The sequence below is a fragment of the Anser anser genome (assembly GCF_964211835.1).
Source record: "Anser anser genome assembly, chromosome: 1".
Taxonomy (NCBI): domain Eukaryota; kingdom Metazoa; phylum Chordata; class Aves; order Anseriformes; family Anatidae; genus Anser; species Anser anser.
In genome coordinates, this window is record NC_139720.1 from 48,467,941 (window position 1) to 48,489,261 (window position 21,321).

The window sequence follows — 21,321 nt, forward strand, 5'->3', positions numbered from 1 at the left end:
AACGTCAAATTGCAGGAAAGAAAAACTATACAACAGCACAAAATTAAGTAAGAAGGAGGGAATACCAGGATATATAAGTACTGTAAGGATAATACATATTAAAGCATGCAATAAAAAAGAGAATATTGGAATACAAATTACATGGACAGTCACTGAGTCTGAAAGATGAATCTTTAAAATATTGTCTGGTGCGAACAGCTAATGAACTATTCATAGATTAACTTCAAGTAATTTCCTATAGCTAGCAAGTAAAGACAAGTTACTCCCAAATGCATATAACTTAATATTTTAATATTAATTTGAATATTCATAAATGTGATACTTAATGCTTTAATAATAATATTTTTCTACAAAAGGTAGAAACATGTCTTGCTTCAATTATGTGACCAGTGACATGTTTATTAGGGAACTATTCTTTTGCTAAAAACTAGAAATGTGGACATTCTTGCAGAGCATGGACCTTGGTATAATTTTTCCATGAGGAGCTCACTGTTTGAACGTTTTTCACAATGTTTTTGTTCTTCAGAAGGAATAACACATAAAAGACTTTCAAGAAACATGTCCACCACTTTCCAAAATGCCCCAAATAACCCCACAAACCATACAAACCCTAAGGCCACCTTCTCTGTAAATTAAGATGTTGGCAATAGCAATGAAGTTAATCACGGGGTCACTTCCTTTGTGGTCTAACTGAGGAAACCGCTATGTAAGAACCTGGTGGAGCTTTGCATCTGAATACATTCAGAACACAACTACACCGTCAGAAATTGAAAGAATGGCTAACAATCAGGACAAATTTAAGTCTCATTTATATCTCTGTTCAGCTTACTGAGATCACAAAGGTCCATCAGCACCAGCTTTAGAACTACAAAGGATGGTTGGGATCTGTCATTAACTCATGTCCATAAACCAGATGCTAAAATACGTATATATAAATAATTTTCACTGGCAATGAGGCATGGCAGAGAGGCATCCAAAAGTTTCTGATGGGCTGAGGATCACACTCTTGACCATGCAAGGCAATGTACTTGTCAGACTTGGCACTAAATAAACACATACATCTCAGTGACACTAATATTAACATATTAAAAAAGAAAACAGTTGATAAAGCTGAATATTTAAAACCATCTCAGGACAAAGATATTTACATTCTTAGGCTGCCAGGGCAACACAAGGAGGGAGCCAGCTTCCCTAAACTACAATGAAGAATCTAACAATTTCATTGCAAAAAATGTACTATCACCTAGGACCAAGGTCTGTAATTGTCTATGCCAGGAAAAAAAAAATTGTCTTTTGTTGCTCTAAAAGCTGATGTTTAACTTTCAAAGAATTGGCAATGGAAAATTGTCATTTCATAGGAAACAGACACAAAAGGGGAAGTAGAGCATCTGATGCCTCTCAGCATAAATTTTCACAATTGCCCTGTAGAAGCCAAGAGTAACAAGAAGTCCACTCATTTAAGGATGAGATTATTTTGTTGTATTCCTATTTTGAGACAATCTACACTATTTGCAAGCATGCTGTAATGCATACAACAGATAAATATTATTTGTGAATCACATGGTTCTGAAAATTTACATACAAATTCAGAGAAATACTAAGAAAGTAAAAAATATCAATACAGCAAAAGTAGCTGAAAGTTTCTGCAGTCTGGCTTTCTTGGAAAGGTGGAGTAGCCCAGACCCTGTCCAACACAAAAGAGAATTTAGACGTAGTAGCAAGACAAGACACAAAGCAGAGGGTGAGATTAATTAATTAACTGGGGGAAGAGAGCAAATTGAGAGAGCAGGATTCTGAGGCTTCCATGAGAGGCAAAGGGGCACCATCTGCTTTAAATACCCTATGGAACTTCAGGTTCAGATTTCAGGCACCCATAGACATACTGTGTTATTTCCATATTGAAAATACACGTAAAACATCAGTGCCTTGTACTGGAATAATTTCAACATACTTCAGGTAAATCTGATTCATCTATAGAAAATCTATAAACACTAGGAGAAATCACACTATGCTATGACTAATTGTTTTGAATGATTTTAAGGGAAAAGAGGAATTTATATATTTGTCCTTATGGAAGACAGAGTAGACATGGGAAGACTGGCAACATTTTGTTTCATCTGTAATAAAATATGCATATTTTTTCATCAAAATACCGGATTTGAGTTCATACTGTCTTCAAAATGAAGCCCTGCTATTAAGTTTTATTTAAAAAATTCGGTGCGTATTTAACATAAAATTTATTTTCAAGTGAAAGTATAAAACATATAATTGATCTCTAATTCAAAATAAAAACTTTTGTGACAACACCATGTGCATTTTTTCAAAAAAGAATAAAATATTATGGAATATATTTCTACAGTGGACTTTGATAAAAGTATCTGTTAAAAACGTCCTCTTTTTCTAAAACTTTAATTAGAGCTCTCTCTTCACAAAAACATTTAATGATGCTAAGTGCTAACAACGAAAAAATATGTAGGTGTTGAAGAAGATCCATATTACAGTACTTCGTTTTTTCTCCAAAAGAGTAAACTACTTCTTTTTCAACTGGGTGGAAACTTACGGTGATTCCCCTACTAAGTAGGGGATTTACTGACTGAAAACTGTTATTTGTAAGCTCTTTATAAGGTAACTAGAAGCCTGAAAAGCTTAACACTGTAACTTATAGAGTCTCTAATAAGACAGGAAAAGAGGATATGAAAAAAAAAAACAAACAAAAGAAAGCACACTAGAGAATAAACACCTACTCTCTTCTGATAACCACCTTTGCAAACACAAAGAAGCAAATCTTCAGCAAAATCATGGTAACACTGAAACAAAACCAAAATGAGTTGTATTAACCTTTTAAAGGATGGTTACTAGTGGAATTCCTTAAAAATCAATCTTTTAACCAGTTTTACTTCATGTTTTAATCAGTGATGAACTGGCATAAAAATAAAGTATACACTGATAACATCAGCTGATGATACAACGTTGGGAACATTGCCATGCAGAGTAGGATGAGACTACCACACAGGAAAGCTTGGATAACTTTGAAATGGGATGACATTTCAAAGCACAAGTACAAGAACATGTACCTACAGCAATAAAAATCTCACAACCCATATGTGCTATAGACTGGAAACTCATCAGTTGGAAAGAAAACAGAGAAACAGAAGGGCCTGGGGGCTTTATTCGATCATGGATGATTGTGGCCCATCAATGTGATGCAGTCATGAAAAAGACATTTATGATCCCAGGACACACAAAGTAAGGTGCTTCCTGGACAGACCGGGAGGGATTAAAGACAACTGAACAAGCTGAAATCTCTTGTGGAACACTTTGACAGCCCGGGCCATCCTTATTTTAAAAGGATGCATAAAAACTTCACAGAAGATCTACTGGAATGGAGTTGAAGAAAGGAGTGCCTTATGTGAAAAGAGCTGTTTCAGCACAGCATAATGAAAGTGAAGAACAGGACTGCAAAACCAGGGAGACAATAAATGTGAGGGACAGGGAAAACCAAGGCACTGTGGGCACTAGAACAAGTATAACCTCTCCATAGATACATGTGTGATAAAAATGAACAGAGAGATTTTAACCAGGAAAAAAATAAACACTTGGATAGCCATGCAATCAGAACAAGCGGGACAAAAAGCCTATCTAAATTTAAGATGGAGCTCTATTAGTTTATGGTGGGTTTACATTATGTGATTTCTTGCAATTGCCAAGACTAGGCTCGATGACCCAGGAATTCCTTAAATCCAGGCCAAAGACATGCAGTAGCTTTAAAACCTGATTCAACGAAAGCAGCAAACCTAATCACTCAAATGCAAGGATGAAGTACTTAGAAACTAATTCTCCTCTAGCCTAAACCAAAGGCAGTGGATCCAAAGCAGGGAATTGTGAATATTGAAGACAACTGAGCGCTCTTTCCCTCTACTAACCTGCAAGAGACTCGCAACTATTAAGATGCTTCAGGTATGAGTATACAATTTTCTCTCTCAATCAATTTAGAAAGCAAAACTATCTGCTCTAAAACCAGAGCAATTTCTTCTTTTTAGCCCAACATACATTTTATGGATAGATCTCAAAAGTCTGAGGGTTAACATAGGCTCTAAAAGGTACAGAGCTCCTTTTCACATAACAATAAAGTCGCTCGTAATTATGGCTATGATTGATTTCATAAAAGTTCAGTAGATACAATCTTGATGCTGAATACCCCCAAGCCTGTAAAAATGTACACTGAGTAATAATGCATTGCTTTTATATGCAAGGCTAAAATACCAGAAAATACCTTCGATTCAAAGAACACCACCCACAGTAGGGATCCTTTGCAGATAAGCATTCTTGCTCGGAAACATATCTACTGCAATTTGCAACTGGTATTCTTCTCACCTAAAACCAAAGAATGCAATAATACGCTGAATTAAAATAGCCTCCAGAAACAGGGAAATTGAGGGTTACCGTTAAAATTCTGAGAGCAACCAAGCACAATCCCTTCAGGGAAGTTTCCTTACAGACTCCCCTCTGCCAGGAGACCTTTGGATAGAAATATGCGGCCTATTTTACACACACTGCATTTTGTCATCAGATGATGAAACTCCTCTGACAATGACAATTTGGTTGTACTACTCAAAGGCCAGCATGGACAGAGTAATGCAGGAAAGACTGATTAGCATAGTGAGTTATAGGTAATAATAGAAAAGAGGCGTATTTTACAAATAACGCTCTGCTTAGCAGCATAGTTTTCCTCTCATCAGAACTGAAATTTTTAAATGATAGATGAAGATGCATCCAAAAATGCATGCGCAAAACAAAATGCATCTGTGTTTACATCAACATGTCAGGTAACTGCATGTGCACACTGGAACAAGCGCATGCAACTACTTAGCATGCATGCAAGCAAATGCTGTTTCAATAAGCAAATATAAATAATTGTGGCTGTACTGTATATATCTATACTTGTACATTCAGCTTGAATATCCTAGTCAGCCATTTTCAGAAAAGGAAAGGAAAAAGAAAAAGAGAAAGCTGTTTACAAATACAATAATGCTATTAATAACAGTGCTAATTAATAATTTTAATAAGAAAAATGTTCCTGATTCAAACCATTTGTTTACAAATCTGTAAAAATTAAAAGTTTCTATGTTTAGTGAACAGAAAGAAGGATATATAGCTTTCTGCAGAACTGCATTTACTTTTTCCAACTACAAATTTTAAAATTCAGTTTATCTGAAAGTGTTTGAGATTTAATTTCAGAAACTAGACAACATCTTAGACGACTAGCAAGTAGAAAAAAAGACAGTGTAGATGCCTTATTTAAGCTACAAGAGATGATCAGAAAGGCATTTATTCCTAGAAGCCGTTGCTCCTCTGTAACAAGTTGCTCTTGCCAAAGAAAACGCGAGTCTTTCCTTTGAATATTTACATATATTTTTGACAGAAATTTTGAAACCTTCTGCATTTGTGATAGATGGTTTGTATCAGTCAGGAGTTGTCCCACCAACTTACCCACTCTCTCAGACGGCAGGTTAAAATGGTATGTCCACTGCTGGAGAAGGGATCTTACTGTAATGTAAATGAAGGTAACCAAGTGCTGGGTAAAATCCTGTCCGGCTAAGATGGACAGCCAGCCCTTATATTTTCAGTTCCATCTTCCCAGCTGCTGGCGAGACAACGGAATTTGCTGAGTTGATGCTCAGCAGCCCCGCTGCTGGGCATGCTGCAATGACTACACAGGTTCCTGGGAGCCACTGTTGGGATGCGGCTCTGACTCAGATGCCCACACGCAGCAGCTTCCAGGGATTGCCGGACTTCTTGGCCTCACTATGCATACACATTAACCACTTCTAATTCTGGGGTTGTTTTGTTTATTTGTTTGTTAAGTCTAGGCCTAACTGAAGATAGTGAGAACTTTATCACTGACTTCATCAGGACTAAGACTTCAAACCCATCTCTCACGAACTAAGAAATTTCTCCACATCAGAAAATGCATAATTGAATAGCAAGCCCTGGCCTACCAATACCTGGATTACCACTTCAGAGGAGCTCAATCTCCAAAGAGTCTACAAGTTTTGTTTGCAACCTCCAGGCTTGATTCTGCATGATTCCAGCCTCCAGGAAAAAAGAGAAAAAAAAAGCCTCTCTTGATTGAATGACATAAAATAATCATGGGATTAAGGGCTTTGCTGGATCAGAACAACAGTGGGCAGCACCATGGAAACAGAAGCTCTTCTGAGCTCTGCAGAAATGCAACCAAAACTTAGAGAACATAGCCCAGTCTTAGGTATAAAGCTGGTAACTGCAGTTTGGATGTTTAAGTTTGGACTCTGACCCATACTGATGCTTCACCTCTAAAGTGTCAGAAATCCTTAGAGCAACAGTTTATTTTATTATTATTATTTTTAATGCTGTGCTTACCTTATTGGCAGATGACAGATAGATGTAGTTATTATCTACTGGATCAAGTCGAAGTTTGGGGAAAATAGAGGTTTCTTCTTTAATTTCATATAAAACCTCTGGGCAGTTAGATTCCATATCCTCATTAAGAATAGCCTAAAACACATGAAAGAAAATTATTCACAAACCCTTTTATTGATCAGTTAGTATTTTAACCAAAAGCCTAATTTCTGTCTTTTCAGTAACTACACCAGGGTCTCTGAGATGATTTACTGTGCCCTGATACTGTTTACCTACTGCACTGGGTCTCACGCTGTGGAAAGATGGAAGAAAAGACCATCAGAACAGAATTTCTACAACATACACAGCAGCCACATTTTGCACTGAACCTGGCACTGCTTTAGTGTATGAAACATCCCACTCACCAAGTATATTCATGACTGTCACAGAAACTGAATATGGAAGAGACACCTATATCCCCATCATATTGTGTTAAGTACTCCTATGAGTGGAGAAGAGAGTACTAGTCCTCAGAAAACAAACTAACATCCAGGTACCCATAATGTAAAAGTGGATCTATGCAAGTAATTGACAACAGTCTCCAAGACAGAAGTTTCTTTGTGGCTTCTGTGAGTACACATCTAAAGTGGTTCTTTCTTATTCTGCTCAACGGTAGTTTTCCATCACCCTTCTCACCAAATTCAACAGAACTAGAGACCACAGAAACTTTATTTTGCAAGTTAATAAGCACACTAACATTGATACAAGTTTCTTCCATAAACATGACTAAACAAGGTCACGTTCATGGTCTCTACTGTGCTAAGGAGACATGAAAGACTTCAATTCTGTTTTTCATTACCAAAAGCACAGTGTGATCAAATAGACAAAAGCTTTTCAAGCTCTTTATTATATTCCTTTCCAACTGTCTGCAATAGAAACAAAAAATTAGAGTCATCCTTTGCAGTGTAGACAGGAAATACACATTCTAGCAAAACTCGGAAAAAAATAAAGCATAAAAGACCTCTGGCTGGATGGTTGAAAAGTTTCATAGTGAGATAAGATGACTTTCACTTCTAAGCGACTTATTTAAGCTAGCGTAGGTCAACTATTCAGAAGCTAAGGCAAAATGAGCCTTGAATTTTCTCTCTAATGGACAGCCATTCACATCATACAGGCCAACAAACAAATAAATATGCTCTTTTGCTGTGCTCCCCAAATCTACCAATATTTAATATTTCCACTGGTAAATGAAAGGGTTTGTAGAAGGAGAGTGTCTGCTCCTTTAACAGTACCTGGTCAAGGACCTTTTCCAAGGCAACAAGGAAAAGGGAGGCAGTGATGGGAACCAAGTCTGGTCAGTAATAGAAATCGATGAGGGCATGAGACAACGTGGGAATCTTTATTCCAGCAGGGTTATCTGATAGAGGACTTCTAATCTGGGAGACAGTCACAAGACAAAAACTTCCCAGTCACACTCGTCTCTGGGCTATTGAATTGCAGGTTCTGGTTCCAGGAAGGTCAACCTGGACTTTACAGCTGACAAGATTGTGAACCGGGAGAGCCACGGAGACTGGGAGGGGTGCAGAAACTGCAGAGTTCTGCAAACCCACAGGGATGTGCAGGGGCAGGAGAGACAAAGAGGTGGGGAGAGGTTTAAAAGGGTATAAGAGGGCCTGTCACATGTACCGGGGCCTGTCAGTGCACTTGTCTGGCCAAGTCCTGCGTCTGATCACCACAGTCTGTCCTATCTTCTCATATTTCCTCATTAAATCTTTCCTTGACTCTCTCTGTGCATATTCATACTGTCCCTCAGCGTGCACGCTGCAAGGACTACTTGCCAGCTCCTGGCCAGACCTGTGTGCGTTTGAGGGAACGTCAGTGCCAGCTGCTGGCGTCAGGCGGGGGGTGTAGCTGTCCCCAGCCTGTGGTGCCAGCAACTGGGGCGAGTGGGGTCCTAGCATCAGATACTGGAGCGAGTGGGGTCTTCTGCTCCCTGCCACGGGGTGGAGGCGGTCTGTGTTCCCAAATCAGCTACTGGGGGGGGCCGGCGCGGGTGAGGCGAGTGCGGGCTCTGCACCAGCGGCTGGAGTGGGGCTGCAGGTTGCAGCCCCTGTGCCTGGTGCTGGCTGCTGGAGGGGGCCACGTGTCTGTGTCTTCCCCAGCCTGGTGTGCATGGGGTGTGCCTGTGTATTTGCCAGCAAACTTTAAGCTGGACCAGGCAGCGAGTAGCGGGCACCTTGGATCTAGGCAGCGGTATCAGGCGGGCAGGGGGGCCGTGCTGGTACGCCCAGGGGGACCTATGAATGCGGTGTGCGTGAGGGACGAGTCTGTGAGTGCTGTGTGTGTGCAGCAAACTTCAGGCTGCACCAGCCAGTAGGCCACCCATAAAGTTGGTAAGCTGGCCCAGAAACCAGTCACGGGTGCTAGGCAGACAGAGCAGCCATGCCGGTACTTGAAGGATCCACACCTGTGTGTGCCTGTGAACCTGGAGAGCGCTCTGTGTGTGCCTGCACCAGTGACCTTCCGTCTGTACCAGTTGGAGAGGAGGAACGGGCCTCATCTGTCTGTATCTGTGTTTTACATGAGGCCCGTGTGTAAGTGCTGCTGAAGGCAGCCCATGTGTCTCTAGATACGTGCTCAGCTTTGCTGCTGGTGAGACCTGCGAAGGGGAAGGCAGCAGCCACATCCCCAGCCTGGGCTGAGACCCTAGGACCCCAGGCACCGGGCTGGGTCCCAGCGGTCCTTGGCTGGAGCAACTGGAGGGGACAGCCACGCTCTTTACCTCACTTAACAGAAAATCAAAGCAAAGAAGTAAACAAAAGACAGAGTAAATGAGAACTCCACAGTCCATAAATTGATTACCGTGGGCATTAGCAGATTAATGAAATGCTTCCATGAATTCTAAACAGGGTACATAATTGCTTTTGGAAGTTATCTTGTTCTCCAAGTAACAATACAGTAGTTACTTCACAAACTAACAAAAAAGAAATTCAGAGATTCAGGGTGGTATATCTGTTTATAATCCAGTGTCTAAACAATAGGAAAAAATACTGCATTTGAGCATGGTAGTAGCTGATGCAGAAGGGAGGAATTCCCACACTCCACTTACCTTCAGTAACTGTCCATCATCTGTTCCCAGAAAGAGAACTATCTGATTTAAAACAACTGTGCCATAAACAGCTGCTAATCCAGAGTGAATCAAGGTAGGTGATTTCTTGATTGATCGTTCCTCCTGAAAATCAGATATAGGAGAAAATCATTACAAAACTATTCACCTGTACTGCAAAATGTTAATTAAAAAAAAGAGAATCCCTGGAAAGATTCTCAGAAAACTCAACTTCAGAAAATAGTGTGGGTGACATTTTTATTCTGGCAGAATTTCAGAGCAGCATATCTTTGGAAATGTCACATAAAACTACATTTTTATACATGGCAACTGGTCATATCCATGATAGGGATTACATATTCTGCAGCTAAACCACTGATCTCAGTGGGACACAAATTTAGTCTAATAGCAGCACATTACTTTGCAAAAAAAAAAATTCTCTTTCTGGGGACATAAGGCCCCAGACCTATTCTGGATTGCCAGTACTTCTCAATGAAGCCATGTTTTCCCATCACCTGACATCATGTATTATAAGGGCTACGTATACACTCAGTAACCTCTTTTAAAGGCATGCAAATGTTCTGGAGAAAGCAGACTTCAAACACACAGCCTTTTTTTTCATGTCAGAAAATGAAGAGCTTCATCCGCCTGCATGGTTTCCTGCTTTACACTAAAGGAAGTTGAGACCTTATTACATAAATATAAAAATTATGTAAAGCAGCATAAAGTTCATGTCAGGGAGAGCAAAAAGGTATTTCCATGAACTTTAAAATCAAAATGTTGCCTACAATTCTCTGTCCAAACTGGATGAAGTTAAGAGTCAAATGTGTGAAAGCAGCTCATGAAAGAAAAAATTGTGCAGGAAATCCCTGTATTTTGTGGAACAAGAAACCCCAAGCCAAATAACCCAGACCTATCACCTTTACCGTAGACAACCAAGTTTTGGGAGGAAGCCCTTACTGTGTGAGGGATTGGGAGAAGAGCTCAGGCAGAACCATGTCTTTGGGAACAAGCCCCATACATCAGCATAAAATGCCCAGAATTTCAGGCTCAAGGACAGATCCCTAAACCTACAGGAGCCTTCTGAGAACTTATTTTGCTTTAACACACAAGAGACAGTGTAAGAAGGGACCTCTAAAATCCACATTTTGCAGAAATGTGAATGCATTTCTCAAAGTTATGAAGCAAATCTCTAACATGGTAACAGCTGAATCCAGCTCTCCTGCATGCTAGGATGATGGCTTAACCCCAAAAAGCCTTCCCATATAGAAATACATTTTTTCTGAACAGCAATCCTAAGTCAATTAAAATCTTTTTCAGTCATCTGAATTATTTTAATTAGCTTGCAAGAACTGCCACTTGGAGTAAAAGAAGACTTGATTAACTTTCATATTTAAAGATCTTTTTTTTTTTTTTTTAATGCAACAGGAAGAAGACATAGGAACTGTCATGTACTGGCACAGAACTTCAATAAAACCCAGTTTGGTATGAGACTTCAGTACCATGGAGATCTGTGTTATATATGGGAAAAAAAAACCTGATTGCAAGCATTTTGAAGTGGAAAAAGCTAACTCATTTTTTTATTAGATCAGAGGGTAACAAACTCCAGCACTGGTGCAGACACTGAGCCCTCGCTCAGACCAAGGAGTGAGGAGATGAAGTGTTCCAGGCTTTGATTTCCAAGACAATTAGGATTTTTTTCTCAGTGCACCGTACAGCAGCATGAGGAAGACAAACCACCCTAAGTTCCTTGCAGACTCCATACAATAAGATCGCAGAAGAGGGGAGGACTCACCCAGTCTCTGAAAAGCTTTGCTGCCAGATTTTATTTTGACCCACATACTAGTAAAAGAACTAGTGTCATATCAGTGCATCCTCCTCATCTGACTGAGGAACCGGTACTGACAAGTGTGGAAGCCTCCTCCCCTCACTCTGTTTGCTAGAGGGAGGGTCAATGCGACATTGAGCTAATACAGATACGGAGAGGAGGAATTCAGATGGTGGGCAGTCACAACAAAAAATGTCTCCTCTCCTTTGCAACCTCTTTCTCCAGCATGCCCATTCCCTCCAGGGTGCAGCTGCTGCTTTCACCCTTCTGTCATCCCTCTTCCAAGTGCATTTATTTTTTTAACAAGCCCTTTTACTTCTTCCACTGTGACTAATGGGGTTACAGCACTGTAGGGCCTTCCCGAGCTTTTTCTTTCACAGATAAATCCAGCCCTAAAACACATTTACAGTCTAAACTTCCCTTATACTTGAAGAGTCATTCATCTCCACAGTCATCTACGCTGTAACACTTCCAGTCTCATTCAAAAACTAGAAATGCAAAAGAAAAGACAGTACTGCCGCAGAAGACTTTTTTTTTTTTGTAAATTCTTCAGTTCCACCCCTCTATTTTATTGTAATGTTCCCCAAAATCTTCACATAAACAGGTAAGCTTAGAGATCTCGACTTAACTTGCATCTTGCTTTTAAGATCAACCCTTCTATGCTGCTTGGTTATTGGCATGAAAGGTATTTATACTCCTTTCATATTTTGCATCTCTTTTTCAGATTTATCTCTGTATGATTCCAGCTGCAGCAATCACATTCCCACTTCTAGTTTCTGTCTTGATTTCCTCTTCATTCTTTTACATTGCACACCTCAGAGGAAAGGGCAGCATTTTAGCTCACTCAACATTCAACATACTGCAGTTGGCCAAAAGGCAAAAATTAAGGGTTTGCAAATCCAGAGTGAACAAATGGGTGCAGCTATACAAAAGGGCACAAAACTTGTGAGCATTGTATAGCAATAGCCAACACTTCCAATACAAAAATGTCTTTCCTAGAGGGAAAAATCTTATGGAAACTCATTCTTCTTCTGAACTTCACCACCCTTCAAACTCTTCCATCAATTGTTACTACATCAGAGGGCAACAAATATTGGTGCATGCAGTGAGCCTTTATTATGGCTAGGAATCAAGGAGACGAACTGTTCCAAAATTTTATTTCCATCAGGTTTTTTAAGTGGTATATTGCATAGCAATACTGGGAGGACAAACCCAGGTGTGCAAACTGCAAAACATGAGGGAGGGCGGCAGGAAATGAGAGGGTCTTCATGGAGAAAGATCCTGAGCCTCACGCTGCAAGGCAGGAGGGACAGTCAGATGCTACTCTCGTGGAAGAGGCTGATGGAGGCTCCTGAGACACGGGAGGCTAGAAACGTGTGACTTCTTGCAGCAGAAGAAATGCTCCTACTCCACCCTCAGTTCTGAATTTACAGAATCAGTGAAGCGCGCTAATAAGCAACGAGGGAGAACAAGCTCCATTAAAGAAGGCTTTGAAACCAACTGGGCTTGAACTGAGCACTAGCAGAGAGCAAGAGGAAGTGGTGGGTGACAGTGGTTGGAGATTCCCTTCTGTGAGAGATGAAGGCACACATCTGCTAAACAGTCTTGCTGTTAAAACGGGTTTCTTTTTTTAGGGGCCCTGATCCAGTACATTGCAGAGAGACTGCCAATGATTTTCCATTCCTTAGACTACCACCCACTGTTGCACACCCACATGGGCACCTAAGACGCTGCCTGGAGCAAATCAGGACTACAGAGCTCTGGGGGCAAAGTGAAGGAGATAGGACCCCAGGTTTTGTCAGTCCTACGGGGCCGGTGAAGGGTGATGCTTTCCTGGATTTGCTACTCACAAACAAGTACAAGAACTGAAAGGAGATGTGATAATCAATGGCAGTCTCTGCTGTAGTAACTGTGAAATAACTGAGTTCAGGATCCTGAGGGCAGAGAGGAAAGAACAGCAGAGTACAGACCCCTGGACTTCAGGAGACCAGACTTCAGCTTGTTCAGGGAACCGGTTAGCGGGATCCCTTCGAGAGGCAGCTTTGAAGGGAAAAGGAGTTGAGGAAAGCTGTCAAATCTTTTGGGACAAGCACAAAACTCAGGAAAACAAGCAGACATATCAGGAGATGGGCTAGATAAGTAGGGAAGTCATGATTTAACTACAACACAGAAAAACAACATAAAGGATGTGGTAGCAGGAACGAGTTACCAAGGAGGAACTGTCTCTACATATAGGGAGAGCATCAGGAAAACCAAAGCTCACCCGGTGTTGAAACTGGCTAAGGATGCTATGGGCAACAAGAAGAGTTTCTACTACCACAAGAGCAATGGAAGAATAAACAATGACAAGGTGGGCCTGCTGCTGAATAGGGCAGGGGATTTATTGACAGGGGATGCAGATAAAGCTCTGATTTTACTGGCAAGGTCTTGCAGGCCTTTTTGCCTAAGAGTTCAAGGAGGAGTGAAACTACTAGTATCGGAAGAGGATTAAGCCAGGGGTCTCTTAAGAAATCTCATTTCTAGGGAACAGATGGGATCTGTAGGAAGATGCTGAGAGAGTGATGTTACTGCAAGGTCATTCTCTCATACTTCAGAGATTGTGGAGATCAGAGAAAGTCTCCAACAAATGAAGAAAGGCAAACATTGCAACCCATCTTCAAAAAGGACAAGAAGGATGACCTGGGGAACTACACCCTGGTCAGCCTCACTTTTTGCCTGGGAAAATCATGGTGCAAATCTTGGAAGCCATTTCAGGGCACAAGAAGGAGAAGATGGTGACTGGGAAAAGCCAGCATAGATTTAACAGGGATAACTCATGCCTGACCAACCAGATTGTCTTCTGGGATGAAATGACCTGAGTTGTGGAGGAGGGTAGGACAGTGGGACAGTAGGACAGTGTCATTTACTTTGGCTTTAGCAGGGCTCTTGACACCATTTCCCACAGCCTTCTTGTATCCAAGTTGAGATGTTACAAGGCTATACAGCAGGACTGCTGGATGGGTCAAAAACTTGATGGATCATCAGGCTCAAGGGATATCGGTTAATGGTTTGTACTCTACCTACAGACTAGTTACGGGTGGAATTCCTCGGGGAACCTACCCTGGGACATGTCCTACTCAGTATGTTTATCAAGGACATGGAGAAATACACGGTGTCAGAGGGATGGGAGATGCAGAGCCAAGCTCTTTACTAAGGTGCATGCAGGACAACAAGCAATAATGTCCACAAACTGAAAAAGGGAGGTTTCCAGTGGATATGACACTTTAAATAAGAAAAATCATGATAAGGACAATTTTGCAGAATAGGTTGTGCAGTTTCCATCCATGGAGTTTTCAAGCTCCAACAGAACAAAGCCCGGTGCAACCCTGTCTGATCTCGGAGCTGACCCTGCTGCATGCAGGAAGCTGAACTGGAGACCTCCTCTGAGGCTCTTTCCAACTCGAATGACTCTCTGGTCCCAAGGAAGAAGTCCTCTGTCCAGGAGTCCCCAGGCTCTCAAAAGTTCTCACTCAGAACACCTCGTGAAGCCAGACGACAAAAGCAACTCTTCTTCTTACTGGTAATGTGAGAATTTAGAAGTCTCGTGTGGCTTACTTCCCACACCAAACATGGGCAAACCGAAACTGGAAATTCACTGCAACTGGGCGGAAATATTCACTCTAGAAATGTTAATTCGATAAGTCTGTCAAACATCAGATGAAATACTAGCAGCCTGGTAATACACAGGAGATGACTTTACCACTGGAAAGTTAATTACAGGGTCAATTTTTGATACCAAATGATATTTACAAGTCCGTAAATCTCCCCTTAAATAAAAGATCATGAATCTTTTGGAATGAGTTACCAGACAAATTCAAATGTCATTCCTGCAAATTAATGGTCATGATTAAACTGATGCAACTCCGGTGACTTCAACACCTGATTCTACCAGCTAAGATTTGTCCCAGGGTTACAAATTATGCTCGATAAATTAAGGAGCACGTACCGACTCACATACTTATCACCCACTGAATAACACAAAAATTCAAAGAACAGGCTGTTATGTATCCTTACTTGCATTAAACAGCAGATGAAAATTCAACAGAAATATCTTATCATTTAGCAACCGTCTCAGCCAATTTTCATTTTTTAGGATTTTCTCCCTCAAATATTGCAGAGCCCTTTCCTTACCATGCAACTTTTTTCAACTGCGAATCTAATTTCCAGATTTCTCATTACAGTTAGATAATTTCCTATAACTCTCTCCTGTTGATGTTACCTCATTTAAGCACTCTTCTAATACATCTGCTTATCTGTGATCCACAAGATCCTGGGATCTCTGGGAGAGATCTGAGATTCTAGTAGCTCCTGTTCAGCCACGGAACAACAGAAGCAAAGCCTTTCTTAAAGCTCATGAGCTACTGGAACAAGTTTGTGAAAGGTTACAGCGTGCCTTGTATGTCCTGGCTAAGGAGCTTCTACTTTATAATTATGACCTACCAAAATGTTTGTTAGTGCTCAGTCACACTTCTGAAAAGAAACTGAGAATAAGATTTGCCAATTTCAGATTTAATGACTATGGAAATCGTGAAGATGATGTACTTATGTACACACAGTTTATGCTATCAAGTTCAATAACATACACCTCAACAGTGTATGTAAGCAGATATACTCAAAATGAAGAGATATGGATAAGAGGAAAACAAGTTGAATACAAAATTGCAAAATATTTTCACAGCTTCATCTAAGACTTCATTTTTCTCTTGCTAGTTACACATCATGTTTCTGGAAATACAATGTTACATACACCCAGAATAAACACCGCCAAGTAGGACAAAATGCTCTATGCACTGCATTTCTTGCATACTGCAAGAAATTAAGCAGAATTAGCTTCTTCTCATAAGCAGAGATTCCGAAGAATTTGTAGGAGTCAAATACTTTTTGATAAAGCTGGTAAGCAAAGATCTTAAAAATTACTGATTTTGAATGACAGAGTTAAATCCAGCATATAATCTTACTGCAAATGTCAACGTTGGCCTAAGTCGTGATCCGAGACCAAAGAGATCACACACCTACAATGAGTTCCTACAGGACGGTAAGCAATTTGGCACCAATCCAGTGAGGTACTCAAGTTCACACTTAACCTTAAATGCATGGGCATCTCCCCTGAAGAAGACAGAACTACTTACATGCCTAACGTTAAATATGCCCTTAAGTGCTTTACTGGGCTAGGGCCAGAAAGCTCGGTACCTTACAGGAATGAGCTCACGGTGGGGCATGCAGCAATAGCACGGCAGGGAAGTCAGGAGCACAAACACCTCCGGGTAAGCCCCTCTTGCAGTGTGCTATTCAGAATCACAGTGCCAACACAGTGCAAGCACAAGCAGCCGCGTGGGTACAGAGAGGTATGAGGATGTCTTGCCTAAAAGTAATCAGAGTAATTACAGAAATGTGAGGAATGACAGGATCGGAAGACAAACTGCCACCGATCCCTAACATACTCTTACTACAGACTGTATTCCTGCAGTGAGGAAATTGTATTTGCAGTCCCTACACAAACTGACAGGACGTGTCCGTGCACACACACCTCATCACACCGCATCTGAGCTCTACAATTCAAGTGCACCCAGCAAAGGCAACTAAGACCCGCAGCACACTACACCGCTTAGCATCTTCAACGCAAAAGTCAGGATCATGTTTGACAAGCTCCACCAGCCACAAACACCATCCAGGACTTGAATTCCAGGCGATCATAATGTTATAACGCACTCTTTTCCCCTGTACCGACACTGTCTTCAAAAGACGGGACAGAGAGGCACACGTAAGCGCTGCTGCTTGTCTACGCGCCCTCTACAACATGCTCCTGATGCTCTGTGCTCCAAAGCAGCCCTTTCTGGCCACAGCCCGTGCCAGGGATGGCACACACCTTCCTCGCATGCTGTGTGCTGTCTGACGCGCTGCGCGCTATCTTCCTGCCAGCTCCGTACTCTGCACGCTTCTGAGTCAGAGAAGGGTATGTTCCACTTTCACAGGGACTCATGATTTGGTGAGAGACAGTAGAAGGATCTGGACTCAAACAACCCAGAAGCAGCAGCATATGGGCCTGTCATCCACAAAAGTATTCTGCATTAGCCTAGCCTAACCTTCTGTACTATAAAAAACATATTACAGCTGAACTAGATGCATTTATTTATATGTTTATAAACTATAAGCACATATCATTAGCTTAAAAAAGGGAACACAGTTAGTCATGTAACGTTACAGGTCGTATTACTACACAACACCCCGATGTCCTGCGATCTCACAAAATATTAAAATACCATTTTCCCATCAGTGGTAAACTGTACGTACTGTTGTGCCAAAATACCATGATTAATGACATCACTGTAGTTAAGGACATAATGTCAGGCAATCACTTTGGTCATTTTTAATGTTGGGATTCCCCAGCACTGTGTGCCCAAATATAATCTACATTTCCAGGAGGGAGACAAGCTTTTTAGGTTACGAAAGTAACTTTGGAGTAACAGAAGTCTGATCTAAATCAGACAGATCCTTTGATGTGCGTATCACTGATTTTTCGTATTCAGCCATTTGGATGCGATGGAGAAAGGAGATCGAGAGGAACATAGGTCAGAGAGGTATCTGCCTCACCTGACATGTGTTACCTCACCCTGTGAATTCCCAGGGACTCCTCTGGAATTTCTAGCACAGGGCTTTGAAAAGTGCTTATAAAGGATCTGCTGCCCAGGGAGGTTTCATTTCTCTGCTTCTGCATGCTCAGAAAGCACCTTATGAAGAAAACCCATGAGTAATTAGAAATAAGGAATACAAACTGCAAATCCAACTAGCAAACAGATATTTTGGGATGAGGACGAGACTTCAGATTCAATCAGCAAGTTTGCCTTGTGAGAGCACCATAATCACGCACTAAGTTACAAACTGGCACTGGATGTCAAAGAACTGGCTCTGGCTCTGTTGTGAGAGTTCCACTATTTACTTCAGCACAGTTGTTTCACCCACATGGTGAAATGGGTGTTCCCATTCATAATGACATCCTCTGACACTGGCAAGGGTGTTGCAATTCAGCAGGGAAACGTGCAGACTGAATCATATGTGCCCTCTGGTAGCTTTTATTTGGAAGAATCTTGGCACTCTGCTCTGCTGTGGGCTAGATTTTGTCGCCCAGGAGAAACTACTACACTTCTTTCAAGGAGTTTCCAGCAAACTCCTGTCATAACAGCGTAAGGATTAAGGGGTTAAGCTGCAGACTCTGGAGCTGCAAAAAGATACGGCTTGCTTTACGGTGCTTGCTCGATCCCCTGTGGTTCTCCCTGATACTTTTCAGTATTGTTCCTTTTACCACAGCTCTGAAAAGACTCTGAGTGTGACCTGAAAGCACGTATGGGCCTTGCAAAAGCACCTTCTCGTCTTGAACTACATTTTTAGCTTCCCAGATTTCCTTTTTAGCACATTTCTTTACTAGGTGCCAAGGCCACAGCAAAGCAGGTAGCCTTGCCCACCCTCCCTCCATGTGCACAGGCCACCCCACAAAGGAGGAAGTGTTACAGAAGGAGGTGACCAGGGGATCTCCATGGGGTACCGCTTACCTCTGAAAATGTAACCACTGAGACAACAAAGACATACTGGCTATTGCTGTCTGCTTGTCTGTGCATGCTTGTCTGGGGGGGCTTGTGGGCCCTCTTGAGAAAGGCCAGTCCTGGGAGGTCTGGAGAACACCCACCACCGAGCCAGCGAGCATAAATAACTCATAAGCAATGGGCATAACAACAAGCACAGCCCAGCGCACAAAAGTCAAACCGATAGGCTTTTTTTCCATTTCTGATGTAGCTGCAATGACACGAGATGTGAATGCACAGAATAAGGTAGGAGATGCTTTATCTAGGCTCTATGGAAAATACAACGAGGTATGACTAATTCTTGGCAGAAAAGGGCGCACTGAGTGAACAGCCTGAGTCTTGAGCCTGACCCAGGATGCCCTCAGGTGTTCCCTCAGACACATCCTTCCTGAGACATAGTTGGGAAGAACGCTCCAGGATCTGTTAAGGGATCGTCTCTTTAGAAACAGAAAGCGCTGCATAGATCTTCAGGGCTGCCGGAGCGAGGGCTGATGCGCAAAGCCGATCACGGCTCTGAAGTTCCCCTGAACTTCACGCGCCTTCGGGTCCGCTCGCCGGGGACGGCCCTCGAGTCATGCACAGCAGCACCGGCAAAAGCAGCGCCAGCGACAACACCGGCACGCAGGGCGAAAGCTTAGCAAAACGACGGCCAGACTTACGCAGTGGTTCTCGTTGACGGCGAAGTGCGTGGAGGCGCAGGCTTGCTCCTTCATCTCCTCCATCCCGAAGATGCAGACGGCGGTGGCGTTCCAGGTCTTGGTGCTGTGGCTGTGGTTGAAGACGCCCACCCACCAGCCCTTCTCTCCCTGGCGGATGAGGCTGGAGGAAACGATGAGGCTCCTGCACCCACAGTCCAAATACACCTGGCCTCGCAGGGAGAAGCCGCGCTCCGAGGGCTGCAGCTGGTGCAGGACGGCCATGCTCGGCGGCTCCGGGTCCTTGCCGGACTTGGCCTTCCAGCGGTAGTAGGGGAAGAAGAGGTGGCCGCCCCACCACAGCGCGTCGACGAAGTGCAGGGGCTCCACGTGGTACTTGATGATGCCCAGCTCCTCGCTGGGCAGCAGCGAGTCCGTGGGGCGCACGGTGATGGCGGTCGTCTGGTCCGACTCGGAGGGCTCGCAGTCCTCCTTCGCCTCGCGGCGGCCGGCCGAGTAGGTGGCCGCCACCGCCAGGTACCAGGCGCCGGCCTGCTGGAACACCACGCCGGCGGTGGAGCCGCCGGGCAGGCAGCTCACCACCTCGGTGCGGTTGAAGCGCTGCCGGTAGGCCGGCCGCTCCCACACCTCGCAGCTGCCCGACGCCCGCGTCCAGCCGGCCAGCAGCACGCCGCCGCCGCCGGCCTCCTCGTAGGGCAGCAGCAGCTTGCTGCGCACCCCGGGGGGCTCCCCGCAGCCCGAGCCCTCCGCCAGCGGCGGGACGCGGCGGCGCGGCCGCAGCTCGGGCAGCAGCTCGTAGAGGCAGCTGCCGCCGGCCACCAGCACGCCGCCGCCGCTCACCTCGATGTTGTCGATGGGGGCCCCCGGCAGCTCGAAGCACTGCGGGCCGCCGGCGCCCGCCAGCGCCGCCAGCAGGGGCGGCAGCAGCCAGCCGAGGGCGGCCGGCGGCGCCATGGGCGCGGGCAGGGCTCGGCTCGGCGCCGCGGGGCGCCTTTAGGTGGCGGCGGGCGGCGGGCGACGCTGCGCCATGCTGCGCCCGCGGCCGGCCGCCACCGCCGCCGCCAACGCCGCCGCTCCCTCCTCCGCCGCGGCCCGGCGGGCGGGGAGTTCCTCTTTCGGGGCGGGGAGGAGGGGGCGCCTGTGCGGGAGAGAGAGGTGGGCCGGGCTCCTCCGGGAGGGCTGCCCAGGCGCCTCGCCTCGCCTCCCCTCCCCTCCCCGCGCTCGGCTCCGCTCCGCGCCCCGCCGCCCCGGCCCGCCTCGCCGCGGACGAGGGGCGGGAGCCGGCCCCGCCGCCCGGCGTGCGGGGGGCCGGGGCGGGGAAGGGAAGGAGGGGAGGGAAAGCAGGGGAGGGGGCGAGGCGGGGCGCCGGGCGGCGCCGAGCCGTGCTGAGCCCCCCCGGAGCCTCGCCTCGCCCCCGGGGCGTCCCGCGGGGCCGGCACCTCCTCGGGGCACCGGCGTCAGGGCTCCGGGCCCGCCGCCTGGCAGCCCCGCGAGGGACGGTGCCGGTGTCCGTCAGGAGCTGGCGGTCTCGCTAACAAAGAGCCCGCCGGGTGTGGGCACCGCGCCCCGCTTCGGCCGGCCCTGCCCGCCCCGGTGCGCGCCCCGCCAGGTGGGGCGGGCGGGCGGCGTGCTCGGCTGGCAGAAAGCGGTCCTCTTCCAGATTTTTGTGGGGAAAGGGGGTTATGGAAGGTGTCAGAGACCCATTTTTGCGCTCTCCGTTGGGTGCCTCTGGGAAGT

The 21,321-nt window shown here is 44.6% G+C and overlaps 1 protein-coding gene across 1 annotated transcript in view; it reads right to left on the reverse strand.

Moving 5' to 3' along the window:
- The window catches only part of PLXNC1 (plexin C1), a 71,885-nt gene extending 51,018 nt beyond the window's left edge, over positions 1-20,867 (reverse strand). Inside the window, exons 1-4 of the mRNA XM_083821496.1 lie at positions 19,588-20,867; positions 9,488-9,610; positions 6,400-6,534; positions 4,274-4,374 (exon numbers count right to left, since the gene is read on the reverse strand). Of these exons, the coding sequence (XP_083677622.1) occupies positions 4,274-4,374; positions 6,400-6,534; positions 9,488-9,610; positions 19,588-20,538 (1,310 nt within the window). The 5' untranslated portion in view covers positions 20,539-20,867. The remainder of the gene's footprint in view (positions 1-4,273; positions 4,375-6,399; positions 6,535-9,487; positions 9,611-19,587) is intronic.
- Between the last annotated feature and the right edge of the window lie 454 nt (positions 20,868-21,321).